This window comes from Giraffa tippelskirchi, chromosome 5, assembly GCF_054371585.1.
Source record: "Giraffa tippelskirchi isolate mGirTip1 chromosome 5, T2T-mGirTip1v1.2.pri, whole genome shotgun sequence".
Classification (NCBI taxonomy): Eukaryota; Metazoa; Chordata; class Mammalia; order Artiodactyla; family Giraffidae; genus Giraffa; species Giraffa tippelskirchi.
This window is the reverse complement of record NC_137279.1, coordinates 87,533,646-87,548,147: the sequence shown is the minus strand read 5'-3', so window position 1 is coordinate 87,548,147 and position 14,502 is coordinate 87,533,646. Positions and strand designations below refer to the sequence as shown.

At 42.0% G+C, this 14,502-nt stretch overlaps 1 protein-coding gene and 1 non-coding gene across 10 annotated transcripts in view; both read right to left on the bottom strand.

The window, feature by feature from the left end:
• CFAP126 (cilia and flagella associated protein 126) overlaps positions 1-10,655 on the bottom strand; it is a 39,479-nt gene extending 28,824 nt beyond the window's left edge. Inside the window, exons 1-4 of one of the 9 annotated variants that reach the window (XM_081485003.1) lie at positions 10,524-10,655; positions 3,672-4,170; positions 1,478-1,617; positions 441-580 (exon numbers count right to left, since the gene is read on the bottom strand). In XM_081485003.1, the coding sequence (XP_081341129.1) occupies positions 441-482 (42 nt within the window). In that variant the 5' untranslated portion in view covers positions 483-580; positions 1,478-1,617; positions 3,672-4,170; positions 10,524-10,655. The remainder of the gene's footprint in view (positions 1-440; positions 581-1,477; positions 1,618-3,671; positions 4,171-10,523) is intronic. The other 8 variants (XM_081485002.1, XM_081485005.1, XM_081484998.1 and 5 more) reach the window with 8 other exon arrangements.
• A 1,387-nt stretch (positions 10,656-12,042) lies between these two features.
• On the bottom strand, positions 12,043-12,115 carry TRNAV-CAC (transfer RNA valine (anticodon CAC)). Its single transcript has one exon. It is a non-coding gene; the product is annotated as a tRNA-Val (tRNA).
• Between the last annotated feature and the right edge of the window lie 2,387 nt (positions 12,116-14,502).

Genomic DNA, 14,502 nt, shown 5'->3' with positions numbered 1-14,502 from the left:
AATTGACTCAAAATCTGAAATCTCAAGCCCTCATTTAACTGGTTGGATCTCCCTGCAGTCCAAGGGACTCTCAAGAGTCTTCTCCAGCACCACAGTTCAAAAGCATCAATTCTTCAGCATTCAGTCTTCTTTATGGTCCAGCTCTTACTACTACATGACTACTGGAAAAACCATAGCTTCGACTAGACAGACCTTTCTTGATAAAGTGATGTCTCTGCTTTTTAATACACTGTCTATGTTTGTCATAGCTTTCCTTCCAAGGAGTAAGCGTCTTTTAGTTTCATGGCTACAGTCACCATCTGCAGTGATTTTGGAGCCCAAGAAAGTGACTGTTTCCATTTTTTCTCCATCTATTTGCCATGAAGTGATGGGAACGGATGCTATGATCTTAGATTTTTAAATGTTGAGTTTTAAGCCAGGTTTTCACTCTCCTCTTTTACCTTCATTAAGAGGCTCTTTAGTTCCTCTTGGTTTTCTGCCATTAGGGTGTCATCTACATATCTGAGGTTATTGATATTTCTCCTGGCAATCTTGATTCCAGCTTGTGATTAATCCTGCTGGGCATTTCGCATGATGTATTCTGCATGTAAGTTAAAAAAAAACAGAGTGGCAATATACAGCTTTGACATACTCCTTTCCCAATTTGGAACCAGTCTATTTTCCATGTCTGGTTCTAACTGTTGCATCTTGACCTGCATACAGGTTTCTCAGGAGACAGGTCAGGTAGTCTGGTATTCCCATCTCTTTTAAGAATTTTCCACAGTTTGTTGTGATCCACACATTCAAAGGCTTTAGTGTAGTCAATGAAGCAGAAATAGATGTTTTTCTGGAATTCTCTTGCTCTTTCTATGAGCCAACGGGTGTTGGCAATTTGATCTCTTGTTCTTCTGCCTTTTCTAAATTTAGCTTGTACATGTGTAGTGGCTCACAATTTATTCATTACATTCAGAGAGGGCACAAGAAGAAGCAGGCAACAGAGGATGAGATGGTTGGATGGTATTGCTGACTCAATGGACATGAGTTTGAGCAAACTCCCAGAGATAGTGAAGGACAGGAAAGCCCAGCATGCTGAAGTTCACAGGGTTGAAGAGTCAGACATAACTTAGTGACTGACCAACAACAATGCACGGGAAAAAATGTAGCCTATTTTATAATTGATCTAACCTGTTCTTAAACCTGTAGCCTACAAGATGTGGAGAAATGGGAAAAATTTAACTGCCCAGTTAAAAATCTCTCCGTTTGTTCTTGTTTAACTAGTAGTGGTGACTGTGTTTCTAAAGATGACAACAATATCTCTCATCCCACAAACTCTTTTGAAATGTGACCCGGAAAACTACCCTTCAAGAGGTAGAGTCTATTTCCCCTCTCTTTAAATCTGAGTTGGCCCTGTGACCTGTTTTGACCAACAGAATGGGATGGAAGTACTGATATGTAACTTTCAGGGGAGAGCTTTAACAGATCTGTAGCTTCTGGTTACCTTGGTTGAAGCATTCCCTCTTGCTACTCCACGCCATGCAAGAAGACCAGTTACTCTGCCAGAGATAAAGGCCATGTGGAGAAAGGCTTAAGGCTAAATTGATCATTCTGGCTCCAGCCGAATTCACATCTGAGCCCCAGCTAACAAAGAGAACCATGAGAAATAATAAATTGTTAATTTAAGGCACTAAATTTTAAAGTGATTATGCAGAAATAGATAATTTTTCAGATGATTCCAGTCCCCAGTCATCAAGTCACCTCTGGCCTTCAAGTCTTCTCAGCTGAAATTTAGAAGCAGAGATAAACTGCCTCTCCCCTCATACCCTTTCCAAATTCCTGACACTGGAATAGTTTGTTAAACAGCAATAGACAACCAGAACACTCTCTTATCCTCCTCCAGGTGGCATCTAGGTGAAGCTGGTGCTACCATGGCCTAGACGTAGCAAAAAAAGGAGGCAACCTCAGGTCCCTGTGGCTGGCATCTGGGACCTTACTGCTCTCAGATGTGTTGGGGTGGCCTTGTCCCTAGGTACTATGTGCTAAGTTGCAGCTGATTCTGTTGGGTCTTTTGCCAACCTGATAGTAATTGCTCAGGTCCATGGACCCACCCCATTCATTTGCCTTTAGCTGTGAAATCTCTGCCTTGTCCCATTCTGGGACTTCTACTAAAGATATTTGTTCTTGTCCAGGTGTCTTTCCTTGGAAGGAGATGGGAATTAAATCTATTCAGAAACCATTCCTCTCTCTATCCACCCTCCCCCCAACAACTCTCAGCGTGACTGGATTCAACCAGATGGTGGGTCAAGTTCTTACTTCCTACTCTTAGGGGTTTGTTTGTTTTGTTTTTAATCCATTCCTCAGAAACGGGAAGCTCAGATTCCCTTCCAGCACTAGCCCCACCTTCGGGGTTTCATTAGAATATCTGGGAGTGTTCTACAAGGGTTACAGCCAGAGCAGCTGTGTTTAAGGTAGCAAGAAGTACTGCTGGTACCCCAACTTCAGTATCCCCTCTGCCTCAGTTTGTTTTTAGAAGCCAGGCAATCCACCTCTTCCATGGTAGGGCTGGGACTCACATTCCCTTGTTTAACTGGAACCTCACAGTCGCCCCCTCCAAGGACTCCAAGACAAAGTATATTTTTTGTAGGCCTGGTCTCAAGCAATGCTCTGATTTAAAAAGGGATTTGTGGGCAATCAGTATAAATGACCTGGGTCTGGGTCTAGCTCCATTACTAGAACGGAAACTCAGGCATGTCGCTTTACAACTTATTTCCTCACCTGTAACATTTTGACCTGTGACCTGGAAAACTACCCTTATGATTATCTCATAAGATCGTTAAAATGATTAAATGACATTGTCAATTACTGTGATAGCAAAATGACTGCAGCCTGTAAACAGCGCCTCAGATACCTCTGAGAAACTGCTCGAAAGAAGCAGGGAGAAATGTCAGTATATACATGATTTTGGTGAAAAGGGAATACATGTAATTGAGTGCATATTTTTTCCCAGGTTTCTTCTAGTCTCATGAAGCTTTCTGCTAATCATGAAAACAGTCATCACCCTGAAGGATTTCAGTGATTTTCTAGATATGAGGAGATTCAAGAACTGGGTTCATGAGACTTTCCTGGTGGTACATCGGATAAGAATCCTCCTGCCAATGAAGGGAACCTGGGTTCAATCCCTTGTCCGGGAGGATCTCATGCCAAGGAGCAACTAAGCCACCACGACTACCACGTGCCACAACTACTGAAGCCCGTGCTCCTCAATGAAGAGCAGCAGTAGCCCCTGCTGTCCGCAGCTAGAGAAAGTCCATGTGCAGCAACAAAGGCCTAGCACAGCCAAAAGTAAATAAATAAATTAAAAAAAAGAATTGGGTTCATAAAATCGGCTCCTGAAAATATCTATTTAGAGAACCGCCCTGCCAGTTTCCTTTCTCCACCCACCCCACCCAGCTCCACCCCAGCACAGTGTGCCTCATTCCTGCTCTCCATTCCTGCTCTCCGCATCAGGGGGTGTGGATGGTCAGCAGCTGCAACAGCACATGATTTAATCCTTATAGAGGTAGATGGCAAGTGCCCATGGCAAGTGCCAACCTGTAGTTAACACTGGGATTAGGGTGGAGATGGAGGAGCCGGAGTAAACTGGACCTGGCTGGAACACGCACACGAATGAGAAGTGTTCAGACCCATGGGCTTACCACTCGCCTGGGAGCAAGGGCAAGGCCGAGTCATTTCCAGCTCCTGGGGCCTAGCTGGGGACAGCAACAGGAGGCTGCTTGCGCTGTACTCCATGTCCCTCCCACCGATGCGTGGTGTGGCTGGTATCGTGCCCGTTGTCGGGAAATCATCGCTCCTTCCCAGCCTTCCAGTCCTGACTCAGCCCTGACTAGCCGGAAGGCTCCGACCGCCGCAGGCCCGGACGAGAGCGGGGCGCGGCTCTCCGCGGGCTGCGGCTACAAGACCGCTCAGACTTCGGGAAACCCAGGCCGCTTTTTGCCCCAGTCCCAGGCTTCTGGTCTTGGGTTAGGGTTTTAGGGTTGAACAGTTAAGGCGACGAAAGTGGCTTTTGTGCAAGGTTCCTGCCTCGGAGTCGGCTCTCTTCCTCCTCTGCGCGCCTGGCCCGGGGGCCCAGATTTCAGGTCTGCCCCGGCATTCCGGGGCGTCTTGCTTGCCTCGCGCGCTGCCCAGCCGCTGGTCCTCGGAGCCGGAAAAAAAACGAGGGAGGAGGGGTTAGGTGGAGCTTGGACGCCCCCAGGAGTGAGAAGGCGAAATCACGCTACCAATTAATTTTTGGAGAAATTCGCGTTTTTGTAATTTTGTTAATGTGTCCATATCTTCTTTGTCTGTGTAATAAAAGCTTATAAGTTTGCCTTTACGTAACTAGACTACTCTCTTCTCATGATATTGTGTCTTTTTCTTTTTATCATGCTTGAATTCGGCTACCCATTCCACAAAATATCCACTGACATTTTCACTTAAAGTTAGGTCGCATACACTTCTCCTTTCTATTTAGTCTTAATGGTATTTTTAAATTTTAAAAACATTTGATAATTATTGAATATGTAATATATAAAAGTAATAAAAATAAATTCATACCCTAAGAAAGTTAATACTGAGACCAAAGGGACGATAGCCCAGAGGAGAGGAATAGGTGAGGGAGGTTAAGTGGTACAAACTTCCAATTACAAAGTAAATGGATTAGGAGTGTAAATATACAGTGTCGTGCTTGTGCATGCTAAGTGTGGGGAATACAGTAAATGACAATGTAGTATCTTTGCATAGTGACAGGTGGTAATCATTTTGAAATGTATAGAAATACTGAATATGTTGTGCATCAGGAACTAACATAGTACTGTATATCAAATATACCTCAAAAACAAGCAAACTAATGCAAAAAAAAACATCAGGGACTTCCCTGGTGGGTCAGTGGTGAAGACTCCACCCTTTCAACACAGGGCCCACAGGTTCCATCCCTGATTGGGAAACTAAGCTCCCACGTGCCACACCTCCTGGTGTAAAAAAAACCTATAAATAACATTTTTTTAAAAAGTAACTTAAAGAGAAAGAAAAATATTAGATTTGCAGTCTGGGGAGAGGCAGAATTGGATGAAGATGGTCAAAGGGTACAAACTTCCAGTTACAACTTAAATAAGTACTAGAGACATAGTGTGCAATATGATAAATACAATTAATACACATGGACATCACCAGATGGTCAATACTGAAATCAAATTGATTATATTCTTTGCAGTTGAAGATGGAGAAACTCTATACAGTCAGTAAAAACAAGACCGGGAAATGGCTATGGCTCAGATCATGAACTCCTTATTGCAAAATTCAGACTTAAATTGAAGAAAGTAGGGAAAACCACTAAGCCATTCAGTTATGACCTAAATCAAATCCCTTACAATTATACAGTGAAGTGAAGTGAAGTTGCTCAGTCATGTCTGACTCTTCCCAACCCCATGGACTGTAGCCTATCAGGTTCCTCCGTCCATGGGATTTTTCCAGGCAAGAGTACTGGATGGGTTGCCGTTTCTTTCTCCAGAGACCTTCCCCACCCAGGGATCGAACCCCAGTCTCGCACATTGTAGGCAGATGTTTTTACCGTCTGAGCCACCAGGGGAGTTGCATTTATACAGTGGAAGTGACAAATAGAGTCAAGGGATTAGATCTGATAGACAGAGTGCCTGAAGAACTATGGATGGAGGTTCGTGACATTGTACAGGAGGCAGTGATCAGAACCATCCCCAAGAAAAAGAAAGGCAAAATGGTTGTCTGAGGAGGCCTTACAAATAGCTGAGAAGGGAAGAGAAGCAAAAGGCAAAGGAGAAAAGGAAAGATACACCCATTTGAATGCCAAGTTCCAAAGAACAGCAAGGAGAGCTAAGAAAGCCTTCCTCAGTGATCAATGCAAAGAAATAAGAGGAAAACAATAGAATGGGAAAGACTAGAGATCTCTTCAAGAAAATTAGAGATACCAAGAGAACATTTCATGAAAAGATGGGCACAATAAAGGATAGAAACGGTATGGACCTAACAGAACCAGAAGATATTTAGAAGAGGTGGCAAGAATACACAGAAGAACTGTACAAAAAAAATCTTTAGGATCACGATGGTGTGGTCACTCACCTAGAGGCAGACATCCTGGAGTGCAAAGTCAAGTGGGCCTTAGGAAGCATCACTAGGAACAAAGCTAGTGGAGGGGATGGAATTCCAGCTGAGCTATTTCAAATCCTAAAAGATGATGCTTTGAAAGTGCTGCACTCAATATGCCAGCAAATTTGGAAAACTCAGCAGTGGCCACAGGACTAGAAAAGATCAATTTTCCTTCCAATCCCAAAGAAGGGCAATGCCAAACAATGTTCAAACTACCACATAGTTGCACTCATTTCACATATTAGCAAAGTAATGCTCAAAATTCTCCAAGCAAGAATTCAACAGGACATGAACTGAGAACTTTCAGATGTTCAAGCTGGATTTAGAAAAGGCAGAGGAACCAGAGATCAAATTGTCAATGTCCCTTGGATCAGGGAAAGAACAAGAGAGTTCTAGAAAAACATCTACTTCTGCTTCATTGACTACACTAAAGCCTTTGACTGTGTGGATCACAGCAAATTGTGAAAAATTCTTCAAGAGATAGGAATACTAGACCACCTTTACCTGCCTCCTGAGAAACCTAATGCAGGTCAAGAAGCAACAGTGAGAACTGGACATGGAATAACAGACTGGTTCCAAATTGGGAAAGGAGTACGTCAAGGCTGTATATTGTCACCCTGCTTATTTAACCCATATGCAGAGTACATCATAAGAAATGCTGAGCTGGATGAAGCACAAGCTAGAATCAAGACTGCTGGGAGAAATATCAATAACCTCAGATATGCAGATGACACCAGCCTTATGGCAGAAACCGATGAGGAACTAAACAGCTTCTTGATGAAGGAGAAAGAAGAGAACTAAAAAGCTGGCTTAAAACTCAGCATTCAAAAAACTAAGATCATGGCATCAGGTCCCATCACTTCATGGCAAATAGATGGGGAAACAATGGAAACAGTGAGAGACTTTATTTTCTTGGGCTCCAAAATCACTGCAGATGGTGACTGCTGCCATGAAATTAAAAGACGCTTGCTTCTTGGAAGAAAAGCTATGACAAACCTAGACAGTGTATTAAAAGGCAGAGACATTACTTTGCCAACAAAGCTGTCTAATTGTAGCTATGGTTTTTCCAGTAGTCCTGTATGGTTGTGAGTTGGAGCATAAAGAAGGCTGAGCATGGAAGAATTGATGCCTTCGAATTGTGCTGTTGAAGAAGACTCTGAGAGTCCCTTGGACCGCAAGGAGATCAAACCAGTCAATCCTAAAGGAAATCAATTCTGAGTATTCGTTAGAAGGACTGATGCTGAAGCTGAAGCTCCAATACTTAGGCCTCTAATGTGAAGAGCAGACTCATTAGAAAAGATCCTGATGCTGGGAAGGATTGAAGGCAGGAGGAGAAGGATATGACAGAGGACAAGATGGTTAGATGGCATCACTGACTCAATGGACATGAGTTTGAGTAAGCTCCAGGAGATGGCGAAGGACAGGGTGGGGCATGCTGCAGTGCATGGAGTCACAAAGAGTCGGACACAACTGAGCGACTGAACAACAACAAGGGATGTAATGTACAAAGTGATAAATATAATTAATACTACTGTATGTCATATATTAAAGTTACTTAAGATAGTAAATTCTAACAGTTCTCATCACAAGGGAAAAAAACATAATTTTAATGTTATCTTATTTTGTATCTATATGAGGTAATGGATGTTCACTAAACTAATTATGGTAATCATTTCATGATGTATATAAGTCAAATCATTATGCTGTACACCTTAAACTTATACAGTGCTGTATGTCAACTATTTCTCAATAACACTGGAAGGGGGGAAATTGTTAAATTAAAGAACAAATGAAGACTGGCTTTGAAAATTTCCTGAGCAGCTTAATTTATCTCATTTTGCAAGACAAGGGAGACTAACTTGACTTGGTCACTTCTTGCTTATGCCTTTGGAAATCATAGGCACAACTTAAACTCTTTACCATGTTGATATGAGGTAACCACTAACCAATTCCTTATCATTTAAGAAAATTATAATTTTGTAACCAATGCTATAAAGAATAAGCAGTCTCTGCATCCTCACTAATACAAGCAGTTTTATAACAATATAGTTGGCCCTCCTTACCCATTCATTCCACATTCTTGGAGTGAACTAACCAAGAATCAAAAATAGTTGGAAAAAAAATTTCCAGAAAATTCCCAAAAGCAAAACTTGAATTTCCTACAAGCCAGCAACTATTTACATGGAATTTATATTTTATTTACAGCTATTTACATAGCATTTGGGCTTCCCTGGTGGCTCAGTGGTAAAGAATCTGCCTGCAATGTAGGGGACCCGGGTTTGATCCCTGGGTTGGAAAGATTCCCATGGAGAAGAGAATGGCACCCACTCCAGAATTCCACGGATAGAGGAGCCTGGCAGGCTACAGTCTATGGAGTTTCGAAGAGTGGGACACGACTGAATGACTGACACACACACACACACACACACACACACACACATGCACACACACACACGCGCACACACACATATACAATAAAAAGAAAAAAAGAATCTATGACAGCATTGTTTGCCATCCATTGGAGTGGGTCACAATCTAGTATCTATAATGGGGGGAAGAAAAGTAAAATGAATGGGTACCCACTGTGACATTATTTACATCAGCTAGAAACAAAGACTACATGTGCATACAGCAACCTGGGTAGACCCCAAAGTCACATTCTAAGTGAAAAACATATGCAAGATTAGGAAGCAATTACACACAAAACAACTACACAGCCTATGAGGATACATACAAATTCATAATACATAACAAACACATTAGGGGGATGGGGAAGTAGGGAATAGGATGAAAGAAAGTAATAAATTGACATAAATAAAGCAAGAGAAGAATCTTGCACCCATCCATATGAATTAAGGGCAATGAATTAAGATTAACACTGTACCCAAGGTCCACCCCCAAGTTATTCAATGTTGTGAATACACATTTTAATTTCATACAAAAATTTCAATAAGAAACAAAAATATGTATTTGTATGAGTATCCAGAACAGACTCCAAATACATGTTTTTTTTAACCTGAGAAATTTTAAAACAACCATTAATAGCTGTATTAGGGCATACTTGACATACATCAAAGCGAACATATTCAAAATGTACAAGTTGTTAAGTTTTGACAAAATGTATAGATCTGTGAATGCATCTTTACAACAGGGGACTGACTTGCCTGTTAGGCACAGTAGGCATACACCTTCAAAAATGCAAACTTTTTAGTTCAAAATGTTTTAATTAAAAAAATTCATTTAAATTCAAAGGAACATAATAAAATTTTACAATGTTTTTATACAATATTAATGTACTATGCTCAGTCGCTTCAGGCGTGTCTGACTCTTTGCGACCCCGTGGACTGTAGCCCTCCAAGTTTCTGTGTCCACAGGACTCTCCAGGCAAGAATACTGCCATGTCCTTCTCCAGGGGATCTTCCCGACTCAGGGATGGAAACTTCGTCTTTTGTGTCTCCTACATTACAGGCAGATTCTTTACCCACTTATATCAAAGCAGCTGTACAATATCTTATATCAATAAATTATATATTATATAATCATATACTATAGGCAATTATCTGTGATATATGTAAATAAACTATATTAATAAATAAAATTTAAATTAAAAATATCAGTCAATCCTAAAGGAAATCACTGGAATATTCATTGGAAGGACTGATGCTGAAGCTGAAGCTCTTATACTTTGGCCACCTGATGCGAAGAGCTGACTCATTTGAAAAGACCCTGATGCTGGGAAAGATGGAAGGCAGGAGAAGAAGGGGATGACAGAGGATGAGACGGTTGGGATGGCATCACTGACTCGATGGAGATGAGTCTGAGCAAGCTCTGGGAATTGGTGATGGACAGGGGAGCCAGGCGTGCTGCACTCCATGGGGTCACAAAGAGTCAGATACGACTGAGCAATTGAACTGAAATATCTAAACATTAATATTTTAATATTTAAACATTATTTTTTATGAAAGGTTCCATGAAGATCAAAGTGTCTAGGGCCAGTGAAAGTCATAATGAAAGCCCTGCCACAGTTAAGGTGAACATATCCATTGTTTCCCCTTCCTGATTTTCCCTTTCTAATACTTATTGCCTGCCATTCTCTTTCCTCTTATCAAGCAATCGCTGATCTGCTTTCTGTCATTATAGTTTTCATTTTCTACAGTTTTATATAAATGGAATCATACAACACTTTTTTGATTGAACTTTTCACCCAGCATAAGAGTAATAATAATAATTTTTCCTGAGTAGCATTCCATTTTATGGATGTAATCATAATTTATCTTCACCTGTTGAGTGACATTTGTGTTGTTTCCAGCTTTGGACTATTATAAATAAAGCTACTATGAATATTCATATACAATTCAACGCACATACACTTAATTTTCTTTTGTAAATACCTGGGATTAGAATGGCTGAATCATATCATTGTAGTTGAACTTTCCAAGAAATTGTTAACTGTTTTCCTAAGTGGATGTGACATTTTATATTCCCCTCAGCAGTGTATGAGTGTTCCAGTCCCTTCACGTTCTGGACATCTGGTATCATATGCACTGTTATGTATGTGTAGTGATTTGTTGTTTTGTTCAGTCGCTAAGCCATGTCTGACTCTTTGTGACCTCATGGACTGCAGAACGCCAGGCATCCCTGTCCTTCCCATCCTTTGCTCAGGTTCATGTCCATTGAGTCCGTGATGCTATCCAACCTTCTCATCCTCTGATGGATTCTTCTCCTTTTGCCTTCGATCTTTCCCAGCATCGAGGTCTTTTCCAGTGAGTCAGCTCTTCAAATCAGGCAGCCAAAGTATTGGAGTTTCAGCTTCAGCAACAGTCCTTCGAATGAATATTCAGGGTTGATCTCCTTTAGGATTGATTGGTTTGATCTTTCTGTCCAAGGGACTCTCAAGAGTCTTCTCCAGCACCACAATTCGAAGGCATCAGTTCTTCCGTGCTCAGAGGAAGACTTCTTCATGGTCCAACTCTCATATCCATACATGACTACTAGAAAAACTATAACTTTTACTATACAGACTTTTGTCGGAAGAGCGATGTTCTGCCTTTCTATATGCTGTCTAGCTAGGTTTGTCATAGCTTTCCTTCCAAGGAGCAAGCGATGTGTAGTGTTATCTCATTGTATTTTAAATTTGCATTTCCCTAATGATAAATGATGTGGAATATCTTTAGGTATGATTATTTGCTATCTATCTTTGGAGAAGTGTCTGCAAACTGCCCAAAGGGGATGGGGGGAATGTGTGTGAAAATAACTTTTAATTAAAAGAAAATATATATTGTTTTCCCCTGATTTACAACCATGGGCCTTAGGTCTTTAGGATTCCCCGTGGGAAAAGACTCAGAGGAGGGAAGGAGGAAGAATCTCCATGACTGGGAACTTTAGTATTGAATGCATGGGAACAGCTTAAAACGAGAATAGAAATAGGAAGAGTGGGTTTGGTAGGGGTGAGAGAGCAGAGTGACTTGTGACACTGCCTCTGCAACTATGTTCCATTCATTCCTCTGGACGGCAGGGAAAATATACCTGCTGTCAGCTTAAAGCGAGATAATGTTAGGCACATAGTTGGGTTTTGATACAGGTTTGCAAATTCTCTGCAGGACATAGCCCCTTGTGGTCCCAGCTGAAGAGTCCGGAGCCTGAGCAGAGTTTGAATAAGGGAAGGACCTGAATTTTAGGACAACACCCTGAGTCAGAACTTTGTCCTGGGCATCCGGATCGGATCTATGACTTCATTTGAGTGGCCAAAATTGTTTTAGATTTACAATGTCAGAAAAGATAACGAAAAACTGCAGGGGCCGACGTCTGCGAAGGTGCCTGCTGAACTGGTCTCAGGGTTCCGGCAGGAACGAGTCAACAACCGCTGAGCCGGTCCGGGATCAACCAGCAGGAAATAAAAACGAAACACTCTGTTTCCGCCCGGTTTCGAACCGGGGACCTTTCGCGTGTGAGGCGAACGTGATAACCACTACACTACGGAAACTCTACAAGAGCTAGTTTCTTAAAAACTTGTCTTGAGAGACATCGGCTTGTCACTGTGTCCCTGGCTAGGAGGAAAGTATGGGGTGCATCAAGCACAGCCCTGCCTGACCCAGCACCTGGAAGTGGCCTGCAAGGCCCCGATGCGCGCCCTCGTCACGGCCGCAGCACCAGGGGAGCCCCGTTGTGCCTTATCTGGAACTTCAGGCGCGAGTGGAGCTCCAGCCAGTGTTGTTGCTGTTGAAAGCCGGAGTCTGCGGGTCAAAGTTCCAGGCTTCCTCAAATGCTTGTCGGGCAATTTTCCCGATCCTGGTGGTCCCGGAGGAACGACGGCGAGGGAGCCGGCCCGCCCTGGGGTCAGGCCACCTGCCGGCCCTTAGCTCACGTCCCCTGCTCCGAGACTGGAGAAAAAATGGTGCAGTAACTACAGGTACTGGAGAAGGCAATGGCACCCCACTCCAGTACTCTTTTGCCTTGAAAATCCCATGGACGGAGGAGCCTGGCAGGCTTCGGTCCATAGGGTCGCTGAGTCGGACACAACTGCGCGACTTCACTTTCACTTTTCACTTTCATGCTTTGGAGAAGGAAATGGCAACCCACTCCAGTGTTCTTGCCTGGAGAATCCCAGGGACAGGGGAGCCTGGTGGGCTGCCGTCTATGGGGTCGCACAGAGTGGGACACGACTGAAGCGACTTAGCAGCAGCAGCAGCAGCAGCAACTACAGGTAGGAAGAGACTTGGGTGACTGATTCGGTCAAGATAAGGAAAACCAGCTCATACGTGAAACAAACATGCACCTTAACGTTTGCCCAGTGCTTACTTGTGAAGGCAATTGTAATGGGAAAACTCAGTTCTCTCCTTCCCATGTCTTTCTTCCCTTTACTCCTCGCACCAGGACTTCGCTTGTGGTTACCAGGCGAGAGGTTTTTTCCCCCACGCCAAGCAAATCTGTGTCTGACACCAGCTAGGTGTCCTACAATTTAACTCAGTTTTGACACTGACTATTTGGAGATAGTGTCGGGTCCACAGGTTAAAGGCCCAGTCCTTCCTTACAAGAATGCCCCACTTCCTTCAGATGCCAGTCTCAAGCCCAAGTTATTACCTGCACTTCTTTTTAAAATTGAAGTTTAGTCTATTTGCAATATTGTGTTAGTTTCAGGTGTATAGCAAAGTAGTTCTACGTGTGATTCTACATTTATATGTATATATTATTTTTTTCCAATTCTTTTCCATTATAGTTCATTACAAGATATTACATATAGTACCTATGTTATAGGTAAATCCTAGTCGTTTATTTATATACAGTAGTATGCATATGTTAATCTGACACTCCCAATATATCCTTTTCTCTTTGGTAGCTATTAGTTTGTTTTCTATATCTGTAAGTTTGTTTCTGTTCTGTAAATAAGTTCATTTGTTCTGTTTTTTGAGATTCCACATACAAGTGATATCATATGATATTTGTCTTTGACTTACTTCACTTAGTATGATAATCTCTAGGTCTATTCATGTTGCTGCAAATGATCTTACTTCATTCTTTCATGGCTGAGTGATATTCGATAGTACATATATACCACATCTTAAGTCAATCATCTGTCAGTTATAGGGTTTTTTTCCAATAGTCCCAAATGTCTTGACTATTTCCAATTGTGCTGCTATGAACATGGAGGTGCATGTATCTTTTTAAGTTAGAGCTTTCCATTCCATGTTCGATGCATGAGACAAATGCTCAGGACTGGGGCAATGGGATGACCCAGAGGGATAGGATGGGGAGGGAGGTGGGAGGGGGGTCCAGGAAGGGGAACACATGTAAACCCATGGCTGATTCATGTCAATGTATGGCAAAAACTACTACAATATTGTAAAGTAATTAGCCCCCAACTAAAATAAATAAATTTATTTTTAAAATGAAAATAAAAAAATAAAAAATAAATTAGAGCTTTCGTTTTTTCCCAGTATATGCTTAGGAGTGAGATTGCTGAATCATACGGTAACTCTATTATTAGTGTTTTAAAGAAACTCCGTACTGTTTTCATAGTGGCTGCGCCAATTTACATTCCCACCAACAGTGTAGGAGGGTGGGCCGCCTTTTCTCCACACCTCCAGCATTTATTATTTATAAACTTTTTGATGGTGGCCATTCTGACTTGTGTGGGGTGATATCTCCTATTTTTATTTGCATTTCTCTAATAATTAGTGATACTGAGCATCTTTTCATGTACCTATTGGCCATCTGTATGTTTTCTTTGGAGAAATATCTATTTAGGTCTTCTGCCCATTTATTGATTGGGTTGTTTGTTTTTTGTTGTTATTGAGCTGTATGAGTTGTGTGTATATATACACAGGATAAGGGAAGTTAAGCCCTTATTGGTTGCATCATTTGCATGTATTT